The 25198-nt window shown below is 48.0% G+C and overlaps 1 protein-coding gene across 2 annotated transcripts in view; it reads right to left on the reverse strand.

Moving 5' to 3' along the window:
- SYMPK (symplekin scaffold protein) overlaps positions 1 to 25078 on the reverse strand; it is a 35890-nt gene extending 10812 nt beyond the window's left edge. Inside the window, exons 1-18 of one of the 2 annotated variants that reach the window (XM_073796038.1) lie at positions 24954 to 25013; positions 21672 to 21702; positions 20727 to 20850; positions 20516 to 20581; positions 19166 to 19219; positions 18998 to 19071; positions 17196 to 17322; positions 16313 to 16562; positions 14456 to 14626; positions 12997 to 13236; positions 9428 to 9582; positions 7146 to 7296; positions 5531 to 5735; positions 4515 to 4665; positions 3323 to 3558; positions 2146 to 2227; positions 1833 to 1946; positions 653 to 800 (exon numbers count right to left, since the gene is read on the reverse strand). In XM_073796038.1, the coding sequence (XP_073652139.1) occupies positions 653 to 800; positions 1833 to 1946; positions 2146 to 2227; positions 3323 to 3558; positions 4515 to 4665; positions 5531 to 5735; positions 7146 to 7296; positions 9428 to 9582; positions 12997 to 13236; positions 14456 to 14626; positions 16313 to 16562; positions 17196 to 17322; positions 18998 to 19071; positions 19166 to 19219; positions 20516 to 20581; positions 20727 to 20831 (2329 nt within the window). In that variant the 5' untranslated portion in view covers positions 20832 to 20850; positions 21672 to 21702; positions 24954 to 25013. Of the gene's footprint in view, positions 1 to 652; positions 801 to 1832; positions 1947 to 2145; positions 2228 to 3322; positions 3559 to 4514; positions 4666 to 5530; positions 5736 to 7145; positions 7297 to 9427; positions 9583 to 12996; positions 13237 to 14455; positions 14627 to 16312; positions 16563 to 17195; positions 17323 to 18997; positions 19072 to 19165; positions 19220 to 20515; positions 20582 to 20726; positions 20851 to 21671; positions 21703 to 24953 lie in introns of both variants that reach the window. The other variant, XM_033845672.2, reaches the window with a different exon arrangement.
- Between the last annotated feature and the right edge of the window lie 120 nt (positions 25079 to 25198).

Here is a 25198-nt window from a genome sequence, read left to right on the forward strand (position 1 = left end):
TAGCCTTGCCTCTGGGGTTGTGTGCTCTGGTTACACCCTACTTTTGACAGTCCCCCAGGGCCCCCACTTTGGAGCCTTTGCACGTGCTGCTCTGATGCCTAGAACACTGCTGCCCAACTCCTCTTTCTGTACCTCCTCCTCTGGGTCTCACATAGCCAGTACCTCTCCTGGGAAGCCTTCCTGGCACCCAGGCTGCACCAGGGCTCCTGTGCTCCTCGAAGGCCCTGTGCTTCCTGCCACAGCCTGAACCTTCCAATTTAATGGTCCCTTCCCCTGGGGCCCGGGTCTCCCTGTCTGCAATTCTGGAGGACCCAGAGCTTTGCTGAGGAAATTGGCCTGCGATGATCCGGCCTGGCCTTTCCTGGAGCCCCATCAGTGTCTAGCTCTCCTTGTCCTCGGCTTTCAGCCCAGCTGTCTCCTCCTTCAGGATGCTCTCCCTGACCCCTCACGCTGGGTCAGGCGCTCCCTCTGGGCTTCCACAGACTCCTAGTTTCGCCACCTGAGGCCTGCTCGTTCTGGTTATTACTGTCTGGCTGTCTTCTCTAGCAGGCTGGGAAGGGCTCAGCTTAGATCCAGCTCTGTCCCCAAGACCCAGCCCAGAGCCTGAGACACAGCGGGTGCTCAATACACCTCTGAAGAACCTGCACCAAACCTGTGTCCTTGTCGGCTCCAAAGAGCACAGATGGTGGGTTGGGGTGGACCAAGAGCTGTAGGTAGTTGAGGGCAAACTTCTCCACATACTCTCGTAGCTGTTCCTTCTCGTACATGCGCTTGATGAATAGCAAGGCCTGGGAACGCACCTGAGGAGAGAGTGGGGGAAGATGGTGGAGGGGAAGACAGTTGTTCTGAGCTTGGCAGCACCAGTGTGAAAACAAGCTGAAGTCTGAGAGAGGCCCAGCTGGGCTGACTTACCTGTGCCCAAGACTGGTCACCGGCTTAGAAGAGAGGTTTCCTGGCCAACCTCAGGGCCCTGCACCACCTCACCATCTACCTGCCCAGCCCCACCTCTTATCGTTCTTGCCTTGCTTGCTTTACTCCAACCAGAAGTTTTCCCCAGTTCCTCAAAAGTAACAGCGTTCTCCCTGGCTTTGAGACCTGGCACAAAAGGTTCCCACTGCCCGGCGTGCCTGTCACTGGCTGTATCCTATTTCACTCAGACATCCCCTGCTGGGAGCCATGAGGACAGGGCCTGGTCTGGGGCAGTGATTTGTCCCCAAAAGCACCACAGGGCTGAGCCAGGGTGTACAGTGAGGGTCTGCTGAATGAATGGACACAAGACATCAGAAAGGAGCTGGCAGGAGGCTGGAGCAGGGTGCACCAAGGGCCCTCTCAATCACACACATGCACACATGCTGTTCCCTCCGTCCAGGGAACACCCGTCGACTAATATTTCAGGTCTTGGCTCACACGACCCCTCCTCCAGAAGCCTTCCTTAGACCACCTCCCTTCCTCAGCCTCCAGGGTTCCGCCACCGCACACCCTACTCCACTCCTGGCACTGAACACACTGTGTGGGCCACAATGGCTCCCCTCCTGGTCAGCGCTCCCCCAGGTTCCAGCACACCACCAGGCCTTGAGAGGGGCGCACCAACACGGGTGGAATAAGAGCGAGAATGGGACTGTCCTTCCTGGGAGGCGGTGAGTGTATATGTGTGTATATTCTAAGCAGCCTCATGCCATCGTAAATGGAAAAACCACCACCACCACCAAAAAATTGTTGTAAGAAGGACATTAGGCCCAGAAACTTTCAGGGGAATGTGGAAAAGACTGGGCTGGTAACTTGGGACAGAGGAAGGACTGAGTGTAACCCAGCAAAGGGCGACGGGGGATCACCTTGTCCTTCTCATGGGAGCTGAGGTCTAGCAGAACATGCAGGTACTGGAACTGGCGGGACGGGCGCTTGAAGATCAGGTCTCGAAGAGTGGACATGCCCAGGTAGGTGCGACTCTGCAGCAGGAAGGAAGGGAACCAGAGCTGAAGGCACCCGCGGTGTGCCTTTAGGGTGTCTCCCTTGCTTCAGTCAGATCTGGTCCTAGACAAAAGCTACTGGTCCCTCACAGAACCCCCCGCCACAGGCTGCAACAAGTCGGGCTCCTGCCCGCACCACAATGTTGGGGATGCAGGCAGATCTGCCGTCCATCCTCACCTCATCCTCACAGTACTTGCGAATCACCTCCAGGGCACTCTCAGTGATCAGCGGCGCCTCCAGTACAACCTTGGTGAAGATCCTTCCAGAGAGGGAGGGACAGTGAACGGCTGCAGAGAAGGGGCCCCCTGGTTTCCCTGTCCTGCTGATCGCAGCTCACAGCTGGCAGGGCCCCCCGCCTCACAGAGAGCTCGCTCAACAAGCTTTGGAGGCAACAGCTTTGGAGGCAACAGAGCAGGGTTCAAACGCTGCCAGGTGGGTGTCTTGGGCAGAGACTGCCTCTCTGAAACTCAGTTTCTCCCCTCTGTCAGATGGGGATTTCTAGCTGCGGGCTGAGAAGGCCGTTTAATACAGCAATGGGAGGGAATGATGGGGGCTGGAAAGGGTGTTGCTATTTTAGACGTGATTTTAGACGAAAGGCTGCTTTGAGATGAAACTTTAGTCAATGCTGGCAGATGAGGAAGAGCCAGCCATGCAAGGAGTAGGGGGACAGCATTCCAGGTAGAGAGAACAGTAAGTGCCAAGCCCTGAACTCATCATGTTTGAGGAACAGAAGACTGAAGGCCAGCCAGTGCGGCTAAAGATAAGGGGCAGGGAAAAGCAGAGAGGTAAGAAAGGAGGCTAAAGAAGTTGGTAGGGATTGGATTACACAAGGTCTCATAAAACATAGTAAGAAAGTTGCATTTTATCTGGAGGACAACTGAAGGTTTTTAGTGGGGAATAACAACACAGTATTTACATTATAAAATGTCACCTGCGCTGCTGTGTGGAGAATGGATAAATTGGAGGTCAAGGACAAGGAGGAAGCCACAGAACTGATTCAGGCAAGAGATGGGGATGGTGAGAAGTCAACCCCCAGAACAAGACTCTGAAACAGGCACTGTTATTTATTCTATATTATATGAGAAAACGGAGGCCCAGAACTGAGTGACACAGGTCAGTCAGAGCAAGCAGCAGAGTTGGGAAACAAGCCCAGGGCACGTGACCCAGAGCCTACAGTGAGGTGACATTGTCTGCGTGTGGGGAGAGTGGGGAGAGAAGGGGGACTTGGGATGGGCGCATGGAGGATTGACTCGGGTGCCGATGAAGACAGAAGTGGTCAGAAACTAGAAAGAAAAGGCAGGACACAGGTGGGGGGACTCTTGGGGACAGGAGGGTGCAGGGCCATCCCCCTCACCCATCCTTCTGGTCTGGCTTCTCCTGAAGGCCGGAGAGCAGGCGGATGAGGCAGTCCTCATACTTGTCCAGGGTGCCCGCGGCACCAGCTGCTAGGTAGGTGTTGTACTCCTGGTAGAGCCAGGCAAAGGCCAGGTCCAGGCGGGCCCGCACATCTTCCAGGATGAAGGACAGGACCTCGGCCTTCAGGCCCGAGTCGAACTGAGTCACCAGGCTGGCCAGGATCTTTATGCGCACCTGACGCGAGCAAGGGTCTGTGTTGGCGCGGGGGTGGGCAATCCCAGGCACCCCACGATGGTGCCCTGCAACTACTCCCGCCCAGCCTCAGGGACCCCCAGCGCAGACCCGGTGTTAAGTGAGGAAGGAAAGGTGAAGAACCTTATTCTCGGTAGGTCTCATTTGTATGGAAGAAAAAAAAATGAAAAGGGAGAAAAAAAGTAATCATCACGGAATAAAACTAGAAGTAATCGCTAAAATTTCTAGGAGTAATATCTAAATTGTAAATGTATGAAATTACAAATATCTAAAATATACCTAAATATCTAAAATGTATCTAAAATATAAATATCTAAATTTCTAGGAGTAATATCTACATACTTAGGTACACAGAAAAAGATCTTGAAGGATTCCCTTCATTTGTACATTGGTCGCCTCTGTGGAGGGGATGGCATGCAGTGCGGGCCAAAGGAGACTTACAGGCCCTCTGTGGCCTGGAAATATTTTTTTAACAGAGAGAATACGTTCATATACTATTTGGTTAATTAAAAATAAACTTCAAAAAAATAGGGAAAAAGTCGCTCGACTGAGGTTACAATCCCAGGAAGTGGCAGAATCAGGATTTAAAGCAGGTGTGTGAGTGTTTCTGAAGCTAACGAACAAGAATACTGTCAATCACAAGGCAGAAAGAGCATCATGGCAGCCCGCACTCGCAGGGCTCTTCCTTGCAGCCGCCCTGTGCTGAGTGAGAGCGCATGCGTGTCCACACGTTTCCTCCTCCTTGTCACTTGTGTGGAGCTGCTATCTCTTCGTTTTATGGGACGACAGAGTAAGGCTTGGAGAAGTGGCCAGTGAACGGCAGAGCTGGAATCTGGAGCCAGGGAGGTTGACCCCGGGGCCTGTCTCTCTGCTGGGATGTGAGGTAGACTCTTGGGGAGAGGGACTGGAAGGATGGGCTGGGGGGTACAGAGGCACACCTGGGCTGCCCCGCTGCAGGCCACGGCCTTCTCAGCCCGCAGGATCCGCTTCACAGCGCCCAGCTTCATGGCCTCAACCTGGGCGTCGGTCAGGGGCTTCAGCACATCACTCAGACGGAAGATTTTCTTGCGCCCGCCGGCGCCTGCCAGCCTACATGGGAGAGTAGGGACAGGGACACAGTGACTCGGAACACCCTTTCTGGAGCCCAGGCCCACCCCAGGCCATACATACAAAGACACCCCCCCACACTGTCTCTCCAGCTCCCCTGTGACTCTGAGGCACGGCAGGGCGCAGGGTAATGGGAAGGAAGAGGATGCTATTTCGGTTTTGTAAACAGCATCTCAGGGAAGGCCTCTATAAGGAGCAAGCAACGTGTGACTGGAGATCTGAGTGAAGCGAGGGAATAAGATCCACAAATATCTGGAGGATGAGCTTTCCAGACAGAGGGAACAGGAGGTGCAAAGGCCTTCAAGTGGGAACCTGCTTGGCTGTTCAAGAAATACCAAGAGGTTGGTGTGACTGGAGGAGGGAGGAAGGGGAATGGAGAGCTCGGAGGGGCAGCATATCAGGCAGGGCCTTGTTAGCAAGCCTTGGCTGGGGACAGGGCAGGGACTGGCTGGATTCTGTGGTCTTTCAGGCAGGTAATGATGAGGACAATGACGGCAGCAACCAGCAGCTCTCCCTACGCGCTAGGATCACGCTCAGCGCTTTCTACATCATGATCCCTGTCCCCCCCAAGAGTTATCTGATTTAATCATCTAACCATCACTGTGAACTTGTTTAGTTCTCCTTCATCCTTAGAGAGAGATACTATCATCCCATCCCAATTTTAGACATAAGTAAGGGGTGTTTTTTCTAAAAGAAAACAACAGCTAAGCCTTAGTGGTTAGGGCATTGACTCTGGAATCAGACAGACCCTCATCCAGACCGATCTCTGTTTATCTGTCTTTGTCTGTCACACACACACCAAGAACCAGGCCTCTAGTCCTGCACCAGCACCTGCAAGGGGACTCACCGGGGCTGCGTGACGGGGATGATGGGCTCTGGCCTCCTCTTGGCCTGGGGCGCTTCCTCCTCCAGAGTGGACATGGAGCTCAGGGAGCCCACTACCGAGATGGCCTGACCCTGAGCTGACAGGCGCCGCTTGATCAGGACACTCTCAGGCTTCACCACCTTCTCCTCCTTGGGCTCCTCCTTGCACTGTTTGGTCTGCTCCACGCCTGAGGGGGAGGCAGCAAACGGGCTCTTGGCATGTCAGACCCACCCGCTCCCACCCAAGGACCTCCTGTGAGACAGGCTCTACTCTAAGCCTTGTACACACAAAACTCATTTAAATCTGCAAAATGCCTTTCTGGAGCAGGTACCTTCTTCATCCCCATTTTGCAATACAACAACGGAGACTCAAACTAGAAATGTCCACTCACTGCCGGTGGGAGTAGTAAATGGTATTGCCACTTTGGAAAGCTGATGAGCAGTTTCGAATAGCACTGAACATACCCAAACTCACGACTCAACAATTCCACTCCTTGGTATAAACTCAAGATAAATGAGGGCACATGTGCATCAAAACACCTATACACAAATGTTCGCAGCAGCTTTATTCACAATGGCCAAGAACTATAAACAATCCACAGGTCCATCAACAGAGGAGTGTGGATAAACCAACAGTGGCCTATTCACATAATGAAGACTACTGAGCAATAAAAAATAAACTCTTGGTTCACACAGCAACATGGATGAACCTCAAAAACTTATGCTGATGGGACCTCCCTGGTGGCGCAGTGGTTAAGAGTCCGCCTGCCAAGGCAGGGGACACGGGTTTGATCCCTCATCCGGGAAGATCCTACATGCCACGGAGCAACTAAGCCTGTGCGCCACAACTACTGAGCCTGCGCTCTAGAGCCCGCAAGCCACAACTACTGAAGCCCGTGCGCCTACAGCCCGTGCTCTGTAACAAGAGAAGCCACCGCAGAGCAACAAAGACCCAACACAGCCATAAATAAATAAATAAATAAATTTATAAACAAAACAAAACCTTATGCTGAGCAAAATAAAATAAGCCAGACTCTATGATTCCATTTATAAGAAGTTCAAAACTAGAAAAAACGAATCTGTGGAGACAGAAGTCAGCACAGTGGTTGTCTCTGGACAGGGGATGCTTTGAGTGTCGACTGGAAAGGAGCAAGAAAGAATTTTCCAGAGTGCTGGTAACAGTCCTTCTCCATCTGGGTGATGGCTACACTGGTGTGTTCACTTTGTGAAAACTCACTAAAGTGTATACTTAAGAGCTGTGTGCTTCACTGTACATAATTTATACCTCAATAGTATTATTAAAATGGGAAACCACCTGGGGCTCAGAGAGGTTAAGTAACTTGACCAAAGACACACAGCTATTAAGTGGCTGAGGTAGTCTCATTCAACTCAGACCTCAAACCCAGGTCTGCTGGATTTCAAAGCCCAGGGCCTGAAACTATTGAGTGGTCACTGTATCTATGGGACCTGTAACTATTTACACCTAAGATAGCATGATTTTCCATTTGCAGCACTACAAAGAGGTGCTCTTCCACTAAGGAGAACCCAGTGGCCACAGTGCCAACCCCTGGCCCTGGTCAGCTCCATGTGACACTCACCTGGCCCCAGTCCTGCGGCCGTCATCTGTGTGGCCATGAGCCGAGCCAGGTGCTTGATCTGGGCTTCAGTGCCTGCTGACTCCACTGGGGTGTAGATGGCTTGGAAGGAGGCGGGCATGGCCTCAGGCAGGTACACCATGCTGATGAGGACCTGCAAGATGCCCAGGAAAAGGAACCTTCCCTTACTTATTGACTCAACAAACATTCGTTCCACACCCAGGCCAATGCTGGCGAAATGGTAGTGACTAGGACAGACCTGGGCCTGCTCTCATGGAGCGCAGATTCTTGCACAAGTCAGAGAGAAAACGAGTACCGATGCAGTGTGGTGCACGAGAGAAGAAGTAAAGGGTGCCACGGGACACAGTAAAGGGTGCCAGGGATGGCTTTGGCTCCCCAGGGCAGTGGCACATAGGCTGAGAATTGAGAGAAGGGCCAGAATCAGAGTGACACAGAGTGAAGTCTTGCAAGCGAGGGGTTGGGGGGTAATATATTCCAAGTACAGGAAGGCTAAGAGGCAGCAGAGCTGGTACCCTGCCTAGTGAGCGGAAGGAGGTTCAGTGACACAGTATAATATGAACCAGAAATTGACTTAAAAAAAAAAAAATCAGTATCCTAATAGAGCACATCCATGTCTGTCAGGAATTGGTAACAAAAGATAATCTCAAACTCCCTACAGGCTTGGAAGTTTAAATGCATGCTCTTAAATAATAATAGCACAGAAAGATAATGAAATAACTACAAATCAAAATGTGTAAGATACAGCTACAAGGGTACTTAGATGGAAAATCAGATCCTTAAATGCTTACACTGGAAAAGAAAACTGAAAACTAATAAGCCAAGCATTTAACCTTGGGGAAAAACATTCACAGAAAGTAACATGAAAGAAATAAAGACAGCAGAAATAAAACAGAAAAGGTTACAAAAGATTATCAACAAAACTTAACAGCCAGTCCTTTGAAATGACTGAAACCAACCGAATCTACAGCAAGAATAAACAAAAAAAGAGGAAGGACACAGTATTAGGGACAAAAAAGTGGTACATTACTACAGAGACAGCAGGTATTATAAAAATAAAAGAATCTTATGAACTTCATGCTGATAATTTGAAAAAGACAATTTCCCGGAGTGTGACAGGGATAGATAAGGTACAACAAGTTAATGGAAGCCAAATCAGACAGGGTCTAAGGCAAGTTGAATTTAAGTTTTATCTGGAAGGAAACAAAGCTTTGGCAGGGATCTGAGCAGGGGAGCATCATGACTTGTACTTTACAAACATGCCTCTGCCTGCCACAGGGAGAGTGGAAGGCAGAGCCAGGGAACAAGCAGGTAGTTCTCTGTGTGAAAAGGGTGGGGCCTGGAGAGGGCATGGGCCATGGGGAATGGAGAAGAGGGGAAAAACTCGGCCTGAGGGGGAGGCAAAGAGTTTAACTCCCAAGTTTCTGGTGTGGGGACGAGAGGCATGTGTGCCAAGAACACAGGAGGGGCCATGGGCCTGTAGAAGAGTCGGGGGAGAAATTTCACAAGTTTAGTTTTGAAATGTTAAGTCTGAGGTGCCTGTGAAACACCCAAGGAGAGAAAGATGCAGGAGGTGGCCGCATATCCAGGCCCAGAGCTCACCAAAGAGATCTGAGCTGGAGAGAAAACTCCTCGCCACCCCAATCACCCAACAACTAAGCCCCTTGGAGGCTCTAGGCAGAGAGAAGGGAAAGCTGATGGTGACTGCTGTTGAGCATGGGAAGAGGTATTTATTCTCCATGAGCACCCAACAGAAAGGTCTCGGTGCTGCTACAGCCAGAGGACTGATGTGAGACACCCCACCACTCCAGCTCCCCTCATCAACTCAAACCAGTGGTTCTTTCACTTTGAAGCAGGTCATCTTTGAAAATCCAAAGAAAACACTGGTCATCCCACCCTACCGATGCCAATCCTACACCACTTAGCAAACAAGTCATGGGGTTCACTCTCCAGTTAACAGACCCTCCTTGCAAAGGAGAGGAGAGAGAGTGCGAGTGCGTGGGTCTAGATGGAGACTCAGAAAACCCAAAGGGGGATGGCGGGGGCAGTGACAAGTAACCTCCTGAAGGAGCAAACATCATGCAAGAAGAGGTCCATCCAAAGCGAGGAAGGCCCACTGGACCACACCCTCCCCACACTGAAAACAGAAAAGTGTTTCAGGTCTGATGTCATCTGGAAAGGGTGGGCAGTGTGGAGCGGAGGGGCAGAGAAAAGACTAGAGACCCTTCCTCCCTGCCTGGTGGGAAATGGCCCCCACCCATCCTCACCAGATTGGCCACATTGTCAGGTGTCAGCAGAGGCTGTAGGAACTCGGCTGTGATATCTGTGTCTGACTGGCCTGAGATCTGGGCTGAGGCCTTCGAGGTCGCTGAGGGGCCTGGCTCCAAGTCCTTGTCCTCGTCGTCTTCCCCCAGGTTGGGCTCTGGGATAGAGAAGGAGAAAAGATGATGGCTCTAGAGAGGGCAGCAGCCCTCCCCTCCTCCCAGGCACCCCCAGTGGTCCCTGCTCCCAGGCAGCCTCAGCAAATAGAAGCAGTGCAGCAGATGAAGACCTCTGTGCCATATGACCCTGGGGAACTACCTGCCTCTCTCTAGGCCTCAGTTCTCTTCATCTGGGAAATGGGAATAAGCCATACCAGCCTGGCTGATCAAACTAAGCTCCAAAAGACAAAAAGGTTAAGTAATAAGTTCACAGAGCTTTACTGTTTAAAAACACCTAAGTTTGAAACAGTGCTCAACCTCACCAGGAATCAGGAAAATGTAAAAACATCCTAATAAGACAGTGAATTTGCCTATACGATTGACAAAAAATAAAAAGGTTAGTAGTGACAGTTGTTAATAGGGGTGTGAACTGTGGAAACGTAAACTGGTATCGCCTTTTGGAAGGGCAGTTTGATAGTAGGTCAATATTTTAAATGTGCACACCTCTTCAACACAGCAATTCCACTTTTAAATATCTACCCTAAAAACTTACAGATATAGCTAAGGTAAGATGTACAGAGAATTCACTGCAACACTGACTGTACAGAGATATGGCATACAGCTTCTATCAATAACAGGCTGGCTGACTACAAGCACAGCAGTTCTAGCTCAAGGGAAAAAACTAACGTGAACCTTAGAGAAAAGGCTTTGTGTGCAAAGACGTTCCTTGAAGCTGTATTTATAAGAGTGGAAAAGCTGGAATGTTCAATAGAGTAATGATTTAAGTAGATTAAGGCAAAAATATGATGATATGTTATGCAGTCTCTTCAAGTTTGTGACACATGTAACAAAGAGTTGATACCCTGCATTAACTAAGGGCACATACAATTCAGTTACAAAAGGCTGACCAACACAATAGAACGGGCACTTCACAGAAATACAAGTAGCTAATAAATGTAAAACCACATGCAGCCTGACTCCAACATATGCAAAAAAGCAAGCTGAGACCTAGGATACCATTTCTACCCAGAGAGTTAACAAATGTCCAGGGCTGGTAAGAACGGGTTAACTGGCACTCGCACACTGCTGGGGTTGTATACGCTGGTGCGATTTTTTGAAAAACTGCTATCAAGAATTTAGGGACCTCCCTGGCAGGCCAGTGGTTAGGACTCTGAGCTTCCACTGCAGGGGACATGGGTTCGATCCCCGGTCGGGCAACTGGGATCCCGCATGCCTCACATTGCGGCCAAAAAAAAAAGAATTTAAATGCACCCAGCAGTAATGGACACATCCACGGCTCAGATCTTGGTTTCTGAAACTATTCCCTACTTAAAAGAAACCAGAAAAAAAAAAAAAAGAAAGAAAGAAAAGGAAAGAAACCAGGGCTCCTTAGAGAAATGGCTGATTGAAGGCTGGGGTAAGGAAAGTACATGATGAGTCTAGAACACCTTGTTATGCCAGAAAGTAAGAAATGCTCAAAAGAACTTACAGGACACATTAAAGGGACATGGAGCCAGCTCAAAGGCTCCTGCTACTAAATATAAGGCAATTTGAGTAACAAAATGAATAACAACAATAATGGATTATAACCCAGAGAATAAATAAGAATCCAGAAGTCCACACTAATAATAAAGTAGGAAGAAGAAAAGAAAGCTCTTCCTTATAGGAAAATGCCAAGTAATAAATGTAGAAAGAAACCTTTTTATAACCATTACAGTAATAACAGATGCAGGCAACAATCATTAATGGATGCCAAAACCACACAAAGTTTGAAGCAGAACTAGTATTTTACATAGTTTTAAGTATCTCTTCTCAGCTTATTATTTACAAAGGGAAAAAGGGTACTTTACACTAGAGAAACCCGGCGGTCATCACTTCGACCAAGAGATCAAATTCCCATCACCAATGATGAGACAAACTGACATCATGTGCCTCCTCACAACACACAGAGGAGGTCGGGGCATCACTTCTGCAGTGTTCGTGCCAAAAGTGCAGAACCTGAATCCTATCAGGAGGCAAGAGCAGACAAACCCAAGAGGAGGGACATTCTACCAAACAGCTGCCCTGGACTCTTCACAACGTCAAGGTCATGAAACAGAAGAAGGCTGAGGAAATGATTTGGGAGACTCAAGGCATGTGACAAGTAAATGGAATGTGTGATCCCCACCTTGTGAAGGGTACACAGGAGTGTTTGGTATTATTCTTGTAACTTATCTGCAGGTTCGAAATTATTTCAAAATGAAAAGTTTAAAGTAATAGAAAAATAAAATTGCTTGGCAAAAAATAAATGTATAAGCTCTCTGCCCCATCAATCCCACTACTGGGAACTTGTCTCATGACTTGACACGCATGCAAGACTGTGCACTACAGCAATCTTCATACTTTATAAAACTGGGCACAAATGAAATGCCCACCAACTGGGGGACTGGTTAAAGTGGTCCATGTACCCTATAGACTATTATGCCACCATTACAAGGATGCAGCAGATCTCCATGTGCACATAAAGAAACAACTCCAAGATAATTCCTAAACATATAAGGTACAGAACGCTCTGCCTTGTGTGCTTAATTAGGGGGAGAAAAATAGATCCCTACCTCACTCCTTACATCAAAATAAGTTATTTTTCAAAGTGAAAAAAAAAAAACGAAAACAAAACTTGATTCTTTTTTTTTTGGCTGCATCATGGGATCCCAATTCCCTGACCAGGGATTGAACCTACACCCCCTGCAGTGGAAGCACGGAGTCTCAACCACTGGACTGCCAGGGAAATCCAAAACTCGATTCTTTCATAAATGTTCTAGAAACAAATGAGCACTTAAAAAAAATTTTTTTTTTTTTACAGTAAGGAAGGTTGCCATGGTCAACACTATTGATAAATAATACAACCATTAAAAAATTACTTCAGGGACTTCCCTGGTGGTCCAGTGGTTAAGACTCCGCAATTCCACTGCAGGGCGTGTGGGTTCGATCCCTGGTTTCGGAACGAAGATCCTACATGCCACATGGCACAGCCAAAAAAAAAAAAAAAAAAAAAAATTACTTCAAAAAGAGACTTGATTTATAAATGAAACACAGGAAAGGAGAACTCTATACATATAACACATATGAGGCATTTCTGAAAGAAAATCTAAGTGTTAATACTTGTGGAGTGGTTACTTTTGGGGTGAGGGATGAAAGAGAGACTATTTTTATTTTACTCCTTCCTGTATAACTTAAGTAACTCATAATTACTTGTAAGTGTATTATATTCTTCAGTAATTTTACTTTGATATCACTTATCATATGTCACCATATTTATACAACATAATTTGTAATGTGAATTTAGCTTACAGTTTCCTGTAAATAATTAGACATTTCGAACGTGGTCAGTCCCCGCCACCACCTCCTGCCAGGACTGATTCAGCTCCTCAGCTCACCAAGCTTCATCTTCTTGAGTGTGGAATCTGAGTCGTCTCGGGGCCGCTTGCGGGCATCCTTGCCACTGGGCATGTTGCGGGCGATCTCAGCCTGAGGTGTGCCCAGGTCTACCAGCAGGGTGGTGATCTGAGCCTGGAACTCCAAGGAGGCTGGGTGCTTCAGCACACTCAACAGGTGCAACTTGAGGTTCTTACGCACGCTGCTCACCTGAGATTTGGCCAGCGTTGGGGGCAGGTTGGCTGTGAGGAAAGTAGCAAGAACTTCGCGCTGTGGACAGAGCTCATGGGGTCCTACCACCCTCACTTCCCAAGCCCCATCTTGGGCAGTGGTGGCGGACATCTCCTAGAAAAGTTCTTTCGCTCTCAGATCTAATGTATGGCCTTCCCCCTGTACAAGCTGATACGCAAAACCCTTGAGAGGTCTCCTTCAGCATTAGTCAACCTTAAAACAACGAGAAAACTCACCTTCCCTTTCATTAAACATAGTCACATCTCCCTCCATCTCTGGTCTGGAAATTCCAACATGCTTGCCCTGGGGAAGGCTATAATCACCTCCAGAATGTCCCAACTGAACTGCCACAACAGTTCATCATTGGTCCCTGACACCAGAATGACTTTCTAATGTCTAACGATCACCTTGACAAGTAAGCCTCCCCTGTTCCAGAGAGAAAGAGGATGCCTGCAATCTTTCCTGCCCAGCATCCCTTCCCACTTCCTCAGCCAGCAACACTCCCATTTTCCTTTGAGGGAACCACCTCGGCTCCACTCTCAGTCCAAGTGGGCAAGAGACTCAGGGCCGGTAAGAACACCGCAATCTCTTGGCCATTGTGACTGGCTCAGAGATAGGCTCACAATATCTTCTTGGCCAATCAGAAACAATGAGCCCTTGGATCTTTGCTGGAATGATTGGGAAGAGACATTCTCTTTCCCATGGGGTTGCCAAGGAGATGGAATGGAAGCCTGTAACAACTGGGGGCCATCTTTGCTACCCCAAGGAAAGAGACACACAAGAGCCAGGAGATGCAGAGGGATTCATGATCTGCACACACTCATGCCTCAACTCCAGACTTTTCAGTTTTCACACATGCACAAAAGTAGAGAAAACAGTATAATGAATCACCATGTACCCATCAATATTTTGCTGATCTTGGCACATCGATCCTCCCTGCTTTTTGGGGGAGAGAAGGGAAGAGCTGGAGTATTTTAAAGTACTTCACAGACACCAACCAGGTCATTTCACCCACACATACCTCAATATTAAAATCAGCTTTGAACCAAGTTTCTGTCACACGCAACCACCGAAATATACATGTCTAACCTAGAGAATCCTTCCCTGTGTCCACAACCTACTAGACTGATGATGCATCCCTTATGGGCCCACTACCTAGCTCACATTTCCTCAGAAAAGAGGAGACTGGTCTGTGGACAGGCGAAGGGGAGAAGGAGGGGACCAACTTACCGTGCAGGGTTTCATAGGCCTGAATCACCTCAGACATGAACATGGGCCTCTGGCGGGCAATATTGGCGAGGGAGCCCAGGGCTGTGGTCAGGTTGATGGAGGAGATAGCGGGGTGCACCATGAACTTGAGCAACTGCTCTAAGGCTGCCTTGCCTTCTTCCCACAGCACATCTAATGAGGGAGAGAAGAGAACCAGTTAGTAGGGCCCTTTCTCCCTGGCCTCCAGAGAGAGCAGCCTTTGGGACCAAAAGGAGAAAGATCCTCATACATGGATGGCTATGAATGGCTGAAAAAACACAGAAAATTTAATGGCTGATGCGTCTGACTATAAGACTATTAATGAGTATAAAAATCTAGAGCTGATGCTCAAAGCATGGGCTTGCAATAGTGAAAAAGTAGAAATAATTTAAAATATCCAACTATAAGGAAACTGACTGTCTGAACTACACTGATGTAAAACTTTGAATATGTATATGTCTGTACACACACAGACAAAGAACTGAAAGTTCTTTTTATCACCACGCTCCTTGATCCAGTCACCAAAAGTTAACTCTTAACAACTGTGAAAGATATCTTGACATTTCTTACACAAACATACTGGATGCCACATTATCTGAAATAGTGAATAAAAAATAGAATGCGATGTAACCATACTGTGAAATATTTTGTAGCATCTGAACATGATATTGTTAGGAAAAGAAGTAACAAGCTAATTTTGTTGAGTTTAAAAGGTTGTCAAGGGACTTCCCTGGTGGCACAGTGGTTAAGAATCCGCCTGCCAATGCAGGGGACACGGGTTCGAGCCCTGGTCTGGGAAGACCCCACATGTCATGGAGCAAGTAAGCCCATGTGCCACAACTACTGAGCCTGTGCTCTAGAGCCCGCGTGCCACAACTACTGAAGCCTGTGCACCTAGAGCCCGTGCTCTGCAACAAGGGAAGCTGCCGCAACAAGAAGCCCGCACACCGCAACGAAGAGTAGCCCCAACTCGACGCAACTAGAGAAAGCCCGCATGCAGCAATGAAGACCCAACTCAGCCAAAAATAACAAATTAATTAATTAATTTAAAAAGAAAAAAAGGTTGTCAAACAACATATAAGAAGAGCTAATTTTTGTGGAATGCTTACTATGCCAGCCACGTTAACTCACCAAATGCTCATACCTACACCCTAAAGTAGATGCCATAATAATGACCCCCAACTTACCAATGAAGAAACAGGATCAGAGAGAATAGGTCAGTTGCTCAATGGTAGAGCAGAGATTCAAACACAAGCCACTACACTCTAATGCCTCTCAGTTGAAAGTATAAAGCATGGCCCTGTTTTCTGTAAAAACAGGGCCAACAGACACAGAAACTATGAATATATACATGTAAGTATCTTTGCACAGAAAAGGTCTGAAAGAAAACAATACTCTTAGCAGTATTCATCTCTGGTGAGCAGGACTGGGGGAGGGGGTATTTTCCCTTTATACCTCTCTATATTTATTGCTTGACATTTCAGTAACGTGCATCTACTACTTCTATAATTTGCAATTAGAAAAACTGTAAAACTAGCTAGTATTTACTACTAAGTGCTCACGTCTTCATGGAACCTCCCAACAAACCTGTGAAAGGGGTACTACTATCACCTCCATTTTACAAAAAGAAGATAAAGTTCAGAGAGGAGTAACTTGCCCAAGCTCACATGAGTAAGTGGTAACACTGAGATTTGAACCTAGCATCAGGGCTCTTAAGCACTGTTTTAAACTGACTCCAGAAATGAAAAACCAAGAAAAAAGGGGGTGAGGGGGGGGAGGAGGAGGAAGGGAGCCAGTGCAGTGACTGACAAATGGCACCAGCTGATAGGTGGCACTCACTGTATTGGATATAGGGATGGTCACGAGGGATGCGGTCCAGGCTGATGTCGTGCTCCTGGCGTCGGGGCACCTCCGAGTCGGCCATGCGGGGTGACAGGGTGACAATGAGGCCCTCCACAAACTTGATGGCGTGGGTACGGATGCCGTCATTGTCAGAGTCCAACAGGAGGATGATGTCCCCAGCCATGGCAGACACCATATCCCAGCAGGCTTCCTGGAGCTCGCTGATCACCCGTGACTTCACCATCCACTGCGAGTGGGCCAGGGAAGGACGGACGGACAGACAGATGGGGAAAAGATATCAATCACCAACTCCACCAACTCCCAGAGATCCATAAATGATGATGAATACATTCATTGGGGAAATGTTCACTGAGTTACAACTCTGTCTCTGGCCCCATGCTAGGTGATGCTGGGGACAGGACCCAGTGGTGACCAAGCCAGGTCTGGTCCTGCCCTCACGAGGTTCACAGATAGTGACAACCCAGAGTGATGAAGACTCAGATCTTAAGGAAGCCAGAGGAACAACAGTGCCAACCTCACAAAGTGGTGGCAGAGATTAAATGGATTCATTCCTTTCATTAATGTTAATGTACATCACATTAACAGTGTGGACCTGGCTGGCCCATCCTGGTCGCAAAGGAGGTACTCAGGGAATGTTTGTTGAATGCACAAATGAATGGACAGATGGATGGAAGGATGGGTTAATGGCAACTCCCTGACCATTAGACATTAGAACCCCTTTGTTGTCTTTTCCTAAAGATCAACAGCACGTCTTGCTCATAACGAATCTGATCTGATGCTGGTTTTGAACCCTAAAAGATGAGTCTGTAAATGAGACCTGTCAGGCTGGGACAGCCCCAGGTGGGGAGGGAGCTCTTACCTGCAGGGCCACCTTGTAGAGCTGGGTCATGGTGAGGATGGCCTTCTTCACCACATTCACATTCTCATCTCTCAAGAGCATGTTGAGATTCGCGATCAGTTTCAGCAGTAACTCAATGTCTCGCTTGCTAGGGGATGGAGGAAAAAGGGCAAGATCAAGGTGGTCTTTGGGCAGGTGATGGGAGCCTGGGGTCCACAAGGAAAGGGAAATCAGGGTCAGTGTGTGAGGAGATTGGAATGGAGGTGGACACCTGTCTTGTTTGCCAGCACAGCTGGAAGCTGAGAACAATGCCTGGCACCTTCAGACAGAGCTGACCCCAAACGCTGTCTAGGTTGGTCCTGTAACCCCCACTGTTCTGTATTATTAGGGCCCTGCTGTTCACATAAGGTGCAGCAGAGCCAGACAACTGTAAGTCTGGATAAGCAACTGTGTCTTCTAGAACAGCTCCTACCTCAAGGCTTGCTGTGAAAACTGCAACAACACATGTAAAGCTCTTAGAAAAGCATAGAAAGCATTCAATAGATATTAGCCATTATTACTTTAAAGCACTCTATTTTATGTAATCACTGGTTTTGTTTACTAATTTGTTTACCTAAGTCTGAGGGCTCTGAAAGTGGGGGAGCCTTTCTAGTCTGAGTACTAGCAGAGTCTCATTTTTTGTTGAAGGAAAAAACGAAAGGCCTTCAATAAATATTTATTCAGTGAAATGAATAAATTCAAGGCTACACCTAGAGCTCAGAATGTGTATTTTCATAACACGTTACAATCTGAATTTAATTATTAAGCTAATCAGTCAAAAATATGAAACTCAGCCATCAACTACATGAAGGCAGGAACGATACCTGTTTTTATTCACTGTTATAGTCCTACAGTCTGACACAAATGCCTGGCACATAGCAGTTATGCGATACATATCTGTCGAACAAAAAGTTCTTTGGCAAACTCAGAAAACTTACCACAAATTGTCCCAGTAATAATCTATAAAAATTTTGAATCACTATTTTGTATACCTGAAATTAATATAATATTGTAAATCAACTGTACCTTAAAAAAAAAAAAAAGACAAAACTAGTGGTTACCAATGGGGAGAGGGAAGGGAGGAGGGGCAGGATAGGGGTAGGGGGATTAAGAGGTACAAACTACTATGCATAAAATAAATAAACTACAAGAATATATTGTACACCACAGGGAATATAGCCAATATTTTACAATAACTTTAAGTAGAATATAATGTATAAAAAATCTGAATCACTATGTTGTATACCTGAAACTAATATTATAAATCAACTATACCTCAACTGAAAAAAAAAATTCTCCCAGTAAAAGCTGGAGACTGAGAATTTGGGCAATGGTGTTAGGGACACAGGTTAAAATCCCAGCATGGCCACATACTGGCTGTGTGACCTTAGGAAACTCACTTCACCTCTCTGAGTCACAGTTCTGTCTTCAGTTAAATGTGCCCAACAAATAATCCAGTGTTATTTTGAGGATCGAATAACAAAGTAGGTAAAGTATTTAGTACACCAAGGGAAGTAGCTGAAAAACTGTCAGATGCTGTTTACAATATGAAGGTATAGCCGATAGTCCTTACTGATGATGCAGATGTGAAGTGTGGGAGAAGTAGAGGAACTGTAGATGAGTTCAAGATTTCGACCTTATTAAATATTTGCTGGGGAATCACCATGCATGGGAGGGAGAATGGGTCTGAGAAGCAGAGGGCAAGACTCTCAGGGCAGGGCCAGGCACCAAAGAGGCTGACTCCAGCAGGGGTGCTCCCAGGGGCTCCCTGCACCACCCCATACCATGCCTCCTCGATGAAGCCGATGACAAACTTGCGCACTTCAATGGACTTGTCTGCTTGGAAAGCGATGATCTCCTGCCAAGGTCAGGAAGAAGGTAGGTCAGAGTTGCCCCAGGATCCATTCCCTTATCCCTACGCCCACACCCTTTCTCTCCTGTCGGTCACTCACATCCAGGAAGTTGTCCAGTAGTGTGGGATCTTTGTTGATGATCAGCTCCTGGACCTGGAAGGAGATTGGGGATGGGAAGGAGGAACACACATATAAAACCAGGGTCCCATCAGTGCAGATAGGAACATGTAGGAGAAAACAGCATGGGGGTAGGTAGCAGAAAAGCTCAGTTCAGATCCTGGCTCTGCCACTCCTACCATGGCCTGGGCAAATGGCTTCCCCTGAGTCTCAGTTCGCTCTTCTGTAAAATGCGAATCGTAAACAACTTATAGGGCTGTTGTGAGGCTTCAATAAGAAGATGCTACGGGGCGCAGGTCCTGGTGGATAGTGAGTACGTGTTACAGATGGAGGCTAAAGAAAAGAGGGAAGTGCTGCAGGACTCCTACCTTCCTGAGGCTCACCCAGCAATCCTCTCCACTCTCCTTCTGTTTCTACTCCCCACCCAACTGTCACAATTCATCGGGCATTTTATGACAATGAGAACACATTTTCTGAGGCCCCTGTACCTGCCAGGCTCTTTGGAATAAGCCCTTCCCAAAAACATTCTCACAGAAGCTCACTGCCTATGACCCAAGGCACTACTGAACAGCCCTGACAACCACTCCACGAGGGAGGCCCCGTCAGGACCCCACTCTACTGCTGAGGTGGAATCGACTACCCAAGGCCACATGCTGAACAAGTAGAACTGGGGTCCTCACCCAGGCAACCTGACCTCCCAACCTCTGAACTCCACCTGCCTCCCCAATTCCCCATGCCCTCTTTTGCTTCTGTACAAGCTATTATGCCCTCTGGTCAAGACACTCTCCCTCTCTCACTTAGCCTGGTTCTCTCCGTATCATCCAGGTCTCAGCTCAGACATCCCTCTTCTAAAAAGCTCTCCCTGACTCCCCACCGCTAGGCTGGGTCAGAAGCTCCCTCTGGGTTCCACACCCCTCTGGGCTCCTCCATCCCATCCCTGCCCACTCTGGGTCCTCACTGTCTGGTCACCTGCATGTCTTCCCCACTGGATAGGACCCTGGCAGAGAGCAAATACGAGGATCAAGAGCATAGAATTTGGAGTCTGAATCCAGCATTCAAGTCCTAGTTCAGCCAGCTGCTATGAGTGACCTTGGGCTAGTTTAAGCTCTGAGACTCTGCTTCTTTCTCTATAAAACAGGGAAGAGCCCTGCCTCATAGAGTTTTTGTGAGAATTAAATGACAGCGTGGCCAAATAGCACTGAGCACCATGGCAGGCATATCCCAAGTGCTTAACTGTGGACACTAGTGTTATTACCAGTGTCTTCTTTTCCAGAGGTTCCCATCCTGGCTCCCCTTGTCCTGCTTAGCCCAGCATCACCCCCTTCCCCTCACCTGTTTGAGCACTGTGATCTTTGAATCATTGGTGATCAGTGCTGCCTGGTTGAGGAGATCCACCACCTGGAAGGAAGGTGAAAGGCATGTGACAGTACTCACCTTGCCAGCCCAGCCCTGACGGCGCCCCCTGGGTTCTGCCACCTAGAGGTGGATGGCCCAAAGACAGGGCCTGTGCCTCCCCACTCCAAACCCCTCTCTCCATACTCACTCTCTCTGATGTGGTCATGCCATCAATGCCCGGCCCCTCCTCTTGTGTGAAAAACTGTGATGCCACGCTCCGGCGAGTGACGCTGTCCCCACTGCTGCCTGCCATGGCTGCTGCCTGGTACTCCCTGGAGAAGACAGATCAAGCTCTGCACCTTACCTCACTAGCTGCAAAGGGTTCAACCCTCCTTTCTAGCCTGTTGGATCTTTGTTGGGTCTTTTGAAGCCCCTCCCCCTTCCAGAGTCTGGATCAGACTGTACGTGTCCATGAGGCTACAACCTGGGGGAGACTGATGTCTCCCAGCTCAGAGGCAGTACCTCATGGAGTACAGAGCCTCACCTCCAGTACTTTACACATAACGGGCTGACCACAAACACCTGCTGAATGACTGAACAAATGAACACAGAGCAGCCACGCACTGGTCTCAGTGCCTCCTGTCTCTCCATCAGGGCTGTACTCTGGACTGGACACCAGAGCAAGCTTTCTAAAACATAGCTCTGAGGAGCTCCAGTCAGAGTCCTGTACGTCGTAAGTACTCAATACATCAGAGAAGGCCTAATTAAATTATATTTCTGCCATTTTCTGGATTACTATGGAGTTGTGCTTTAAAAGGCCGGGGGCGGGGGACTATTGGGCATCTGTCCCAAAGTCACACTGGCAAAATTAACAAATAAGAAGGGTATCAAATACAGCACTATTCCTAATAGCAAAAGACTATTATCGGGCTTCCCTGATGGTGCAGTGGTTAAGAATCCGCCTGCCAATGCAGGGGATATGGGTTCGAGCCCTGGTCCCGGAAGATCCCACATGCCATGGAGCAACTAAGCCCAAGCGCCACAACTACTGAGCCTGCACTCTAGAGCCCGTGAGCCACAACTACTGAAGCCCGTGTGCCTAGAGCCTGTGCTCCACAACAAAAGAAGCCACCGCAATGAGAAGCTCACTCACCGCAACGAAGAGTACCCCCGGCTCGCCACAACTAGAGAAAGCCCGCATGCAGCAATGAGACCCAACGCAGCCAAAAATAAATAAATAAATTTATTTTTTTAAAAAAAAGACTATTATCAACACAAATGTTCTCAAATAGGGAGACTGGCCGAAAAACTATGATACATCCACATAATAAAACACTATGTAACTATAAAAAGGAATGAGGGAAGGAAAAAAAAAAGGAATGAGGAAAATCTCTATATACACTGATAAACAGTGGGCTCTAGCACATTTTAAGTAAAAGCAAGTAAAGTGAAGACAATGTTTACTGTATGCTCCCTTTTTACAAAACAAAGGAAAATATGTGTATATGTTAAAAAAAGAAAAAAAAAAACTGAAAGGAAAAACCAAAAAGTAGAAAAGGGAGAATATAGTTTAAAAAAAAAAAAGATGGATCTCAATGTATTATCATCATGAAAAGACGACAGTGACAGCCTGTTGCATCACAGAAGAATGTATACAATTAAACTGACTTTTGTCAAGTTTGTGTGTGTATACACAGAATGACCAAGGCAAGAAACCACTGGGTCTCAGCTGCCTCTTCTGTAAAACAGGGATGGTAACAGTGTTTCTCTCTCAGAACTATTTTGAGGAGTAGATAAGTTTCAGAAGGCTACTGCATAAACTGTTAACAACAATTTGAGGAGGGTGAAAAAGGTGCATCTTTTAAGAGATATACTGCACACAGCAGTTTATTCAACAGGTATCTGCTGAATGAATGACTATCCAACAACCTCCTTCCTAGTCTCCCTGCTGCCTGTCATCCCCACATCTTGCTTAGAGTCAGAGCCAACTCCTCACCAAGACCTAGAAGACCTTATGTGATCTGGCCCCTTATACTTCTGCCCTCATTTCCCTCTCAGCTCTCCCTTCTCCAGCAACACTGGCTTCCTTGTCATCATGCCAATCATACCCCTTCCTCCAAGCCTTCTCCTCCAAGGGCTTCTCTTCTTTCTGCCCAGGATATCCCTCCCCTCACAGCCTGGCACAACTCCCTCCCTCCTTATTTCCTTCAGGTCTCAACTCAAATATCCCAGCAGTGAGGTCTCTGACTATCGCACTTCAAACTTCCATTTCCTCTCCGTCCCCATCTGTGTTGCTTTATTTTTCTCCATGGCATTTATTATCAACACACCACATATTTATAAGCTCCATGAGGGCAGAGATGTGTGGATGTGTGTGTGTGTGTGTGTGTGTGTTCACTTTCTCTATCCCCAGCACGGAACAGAGCTTGGCACCTAGTAAGTATTCAATAAAAATCTGCAGAGTGGGGCTTCCCTGGTGGCGCAGTGGTTGAGAGTCCACCTGCCGATGCAGGGGACATGGGTTTGTGCCCTGGTCCGGGAAGATCCCACATGCCGTGGAGCGGCTGGGCCCGTGAGCCATGGTCGCTGAGCCTGCGCGTCCGGGGCCTGCGCGTCCGGAGCCTGTGCTCTGCAACGGGAGAGGCCACGGCAGTGAGAGGCCCGCGTACCGCAAAAAAAAAAAAAAAAATCTGCTAAGTGAATGCCAAAGGGCTTCAACAATCACTGGGCTTAGTATCCCTACCCTTTGGCTCTAGAATGCTTGAAAAATAACAGCTAATATTTACTGAACATTTAATATGTGCTGGACACAATTCTAACACATATAGTAACTTAGCAACTTATTTAAACCTCACATCACCAACTCTTTGAGGTAAGTACTGTTTTTTTTTTTAATAGGGGTATAGTTGTTTTACAGTGTTGCATCAGTTTCTACTGTACAGCAAAGTGGAGTTCCCTGTGCTATACAGCAGGTTCTCACTAGTTATCTATTTTATACATATTAGTGTGTATATGTCAATCCTAATCTCCCAATTCATCCCACCCCCTCTTGGTGCCCATAAGTTTGTTCTCTACATCTGTGTCTCTATTTCTGCCTTGCAAACAGGTTCATCTGTACCATTTTTCTAGATTCCAAGGTAAGTACTATTTTTAATTTCCATTTTACTGATGAGGAAATTTGAAGTCCAAGAGGTAAAGTCACTTGATCAAAGGCTCACAACCTGTAAGATGTAGACCTAGGAGTATGGCTGCAGAATCCAGCCTTCTCACTGCTGTGCTGGACTGCCTCTCTAAAGGAACTGCTTCCCCCTGCTAGGTCTGTTCCCAACAATCCAGTATACTGTTGTTTCCCATCAGAACACAGTGAACTTTTTCATGATGAACCTTTCACATTGATCCACCCAAACTTTTTACCATGTTGTTCCTCTTCCACTTTTTGGTTTCTTTGTTTTTTAAACGTATATACATATTTCCTTTTCTTCTGTAAAAAGGGAGCGTACGATAAACACCGTCTTTCATTTCGCTTTTCACTTAATATATGCTGGAGCCCACTCTCTCTATTTCATTCCTTTTTTGCCCCCCTTCCCTCATTCCTTTCTACAGCTGCATGGTATTTTATTATGTGGCTGTTATCTGTTTTCCTCCTCTGCCAGTCTCCCTACTAAAGAACATCTGGGGTGTTTGTAGTCTTTTGCTATTACCAACAATCATTGGTTCCCCTTCCCTCCCGGTCCCACCGCCCTACTCCCACCTGGGAATATGACGGCTCCCCGCATATACACAGAGTGGCCCCACGAAAATCTTTCATCATTCAACGAACATTAACTGGGAGTTTTCGGCGTGACAGCGCTGTACTGGGAAACGCTGAGCTCATGGTCACAGACAGAACTAAAGAGCCACACAAATAAAGGTCCAATAACAAATGAGACCCCCCGCCAAGTGACATGAAGGAAAGGCACAGGAACCTATAAGAGCGTTTAACAGGCGGATTTCGGGACGGAGAGCGGGAAAGGAGGGCTTCGCAGAGGAAGTGACGTTGGTGCCCAGACCCGAAAAATGAATGGGAGTCAGCCAGGCGGAATGAGTAAAAGGATGTTGCAGACAGAGGGGACGACATGTGCAAAAAGCCTGAGGCGGGAAGGCGTACGGCGAGTCTGAGGAACCGAAAGGCCAGTGCAGCTGTGCGACGTGAGGAACGAGCAAAGAGGCAGAGCCGAGGCCGGCTGGGCGGACGCGCCTTGGGGGCCACGTTGGAACTTTGCCCTGAGAGCACTGGGGAGCTACGGGAGGGTCCAGAACTGGGGAAGAAACTGGGGTCCCGAGCGTCACTGCTCCCTTCCCCTCTCAGCGTCCCCACTCCCCCCGGCAGCGCCCCTGCCCTTTCAGGGTCCTTCCTCCCTTCGTCCCCGGGCCCCCACGCCGCCCCCCCTCTCACCGCGGCTCAGGCCTCCGTCCCCCTCGCGCCCCCTCAGCAGCGCCTCTTCACAGACACCGCCGCCATCTTCCGCTCGCCGCCGTGACACTGCGCATGCGCCGTGCACGGAGGGTCGCTGGGAAATGGAGTCCACTCTGCGGCAGTACCCCGCCCCTACCTTCGGCCGCGCGGCCGGCCTTCCGCTCTCCGCTCCCTACGACGCCGGGGCAGCCATTCATTTCCGGCTTTCGGGAGCCATACCTCCT

The sequence above is a fragment of the Tursiops truncatus genome, chromosome 19 (assembly GCF_011762595.2).
Source record: "Tursiops truncatus isolate mTurTru1 chromosome 19, mTurTru1.mat.Y, whole genome shotgun sequence".
NCBI classification, from domain to species: domain Eukaryota; kingdom Metazoa; phylum Chordata; class Mammalia; order Artiodactyla; family Delphinidae; genus Tursiops; species Tursiops truncatus.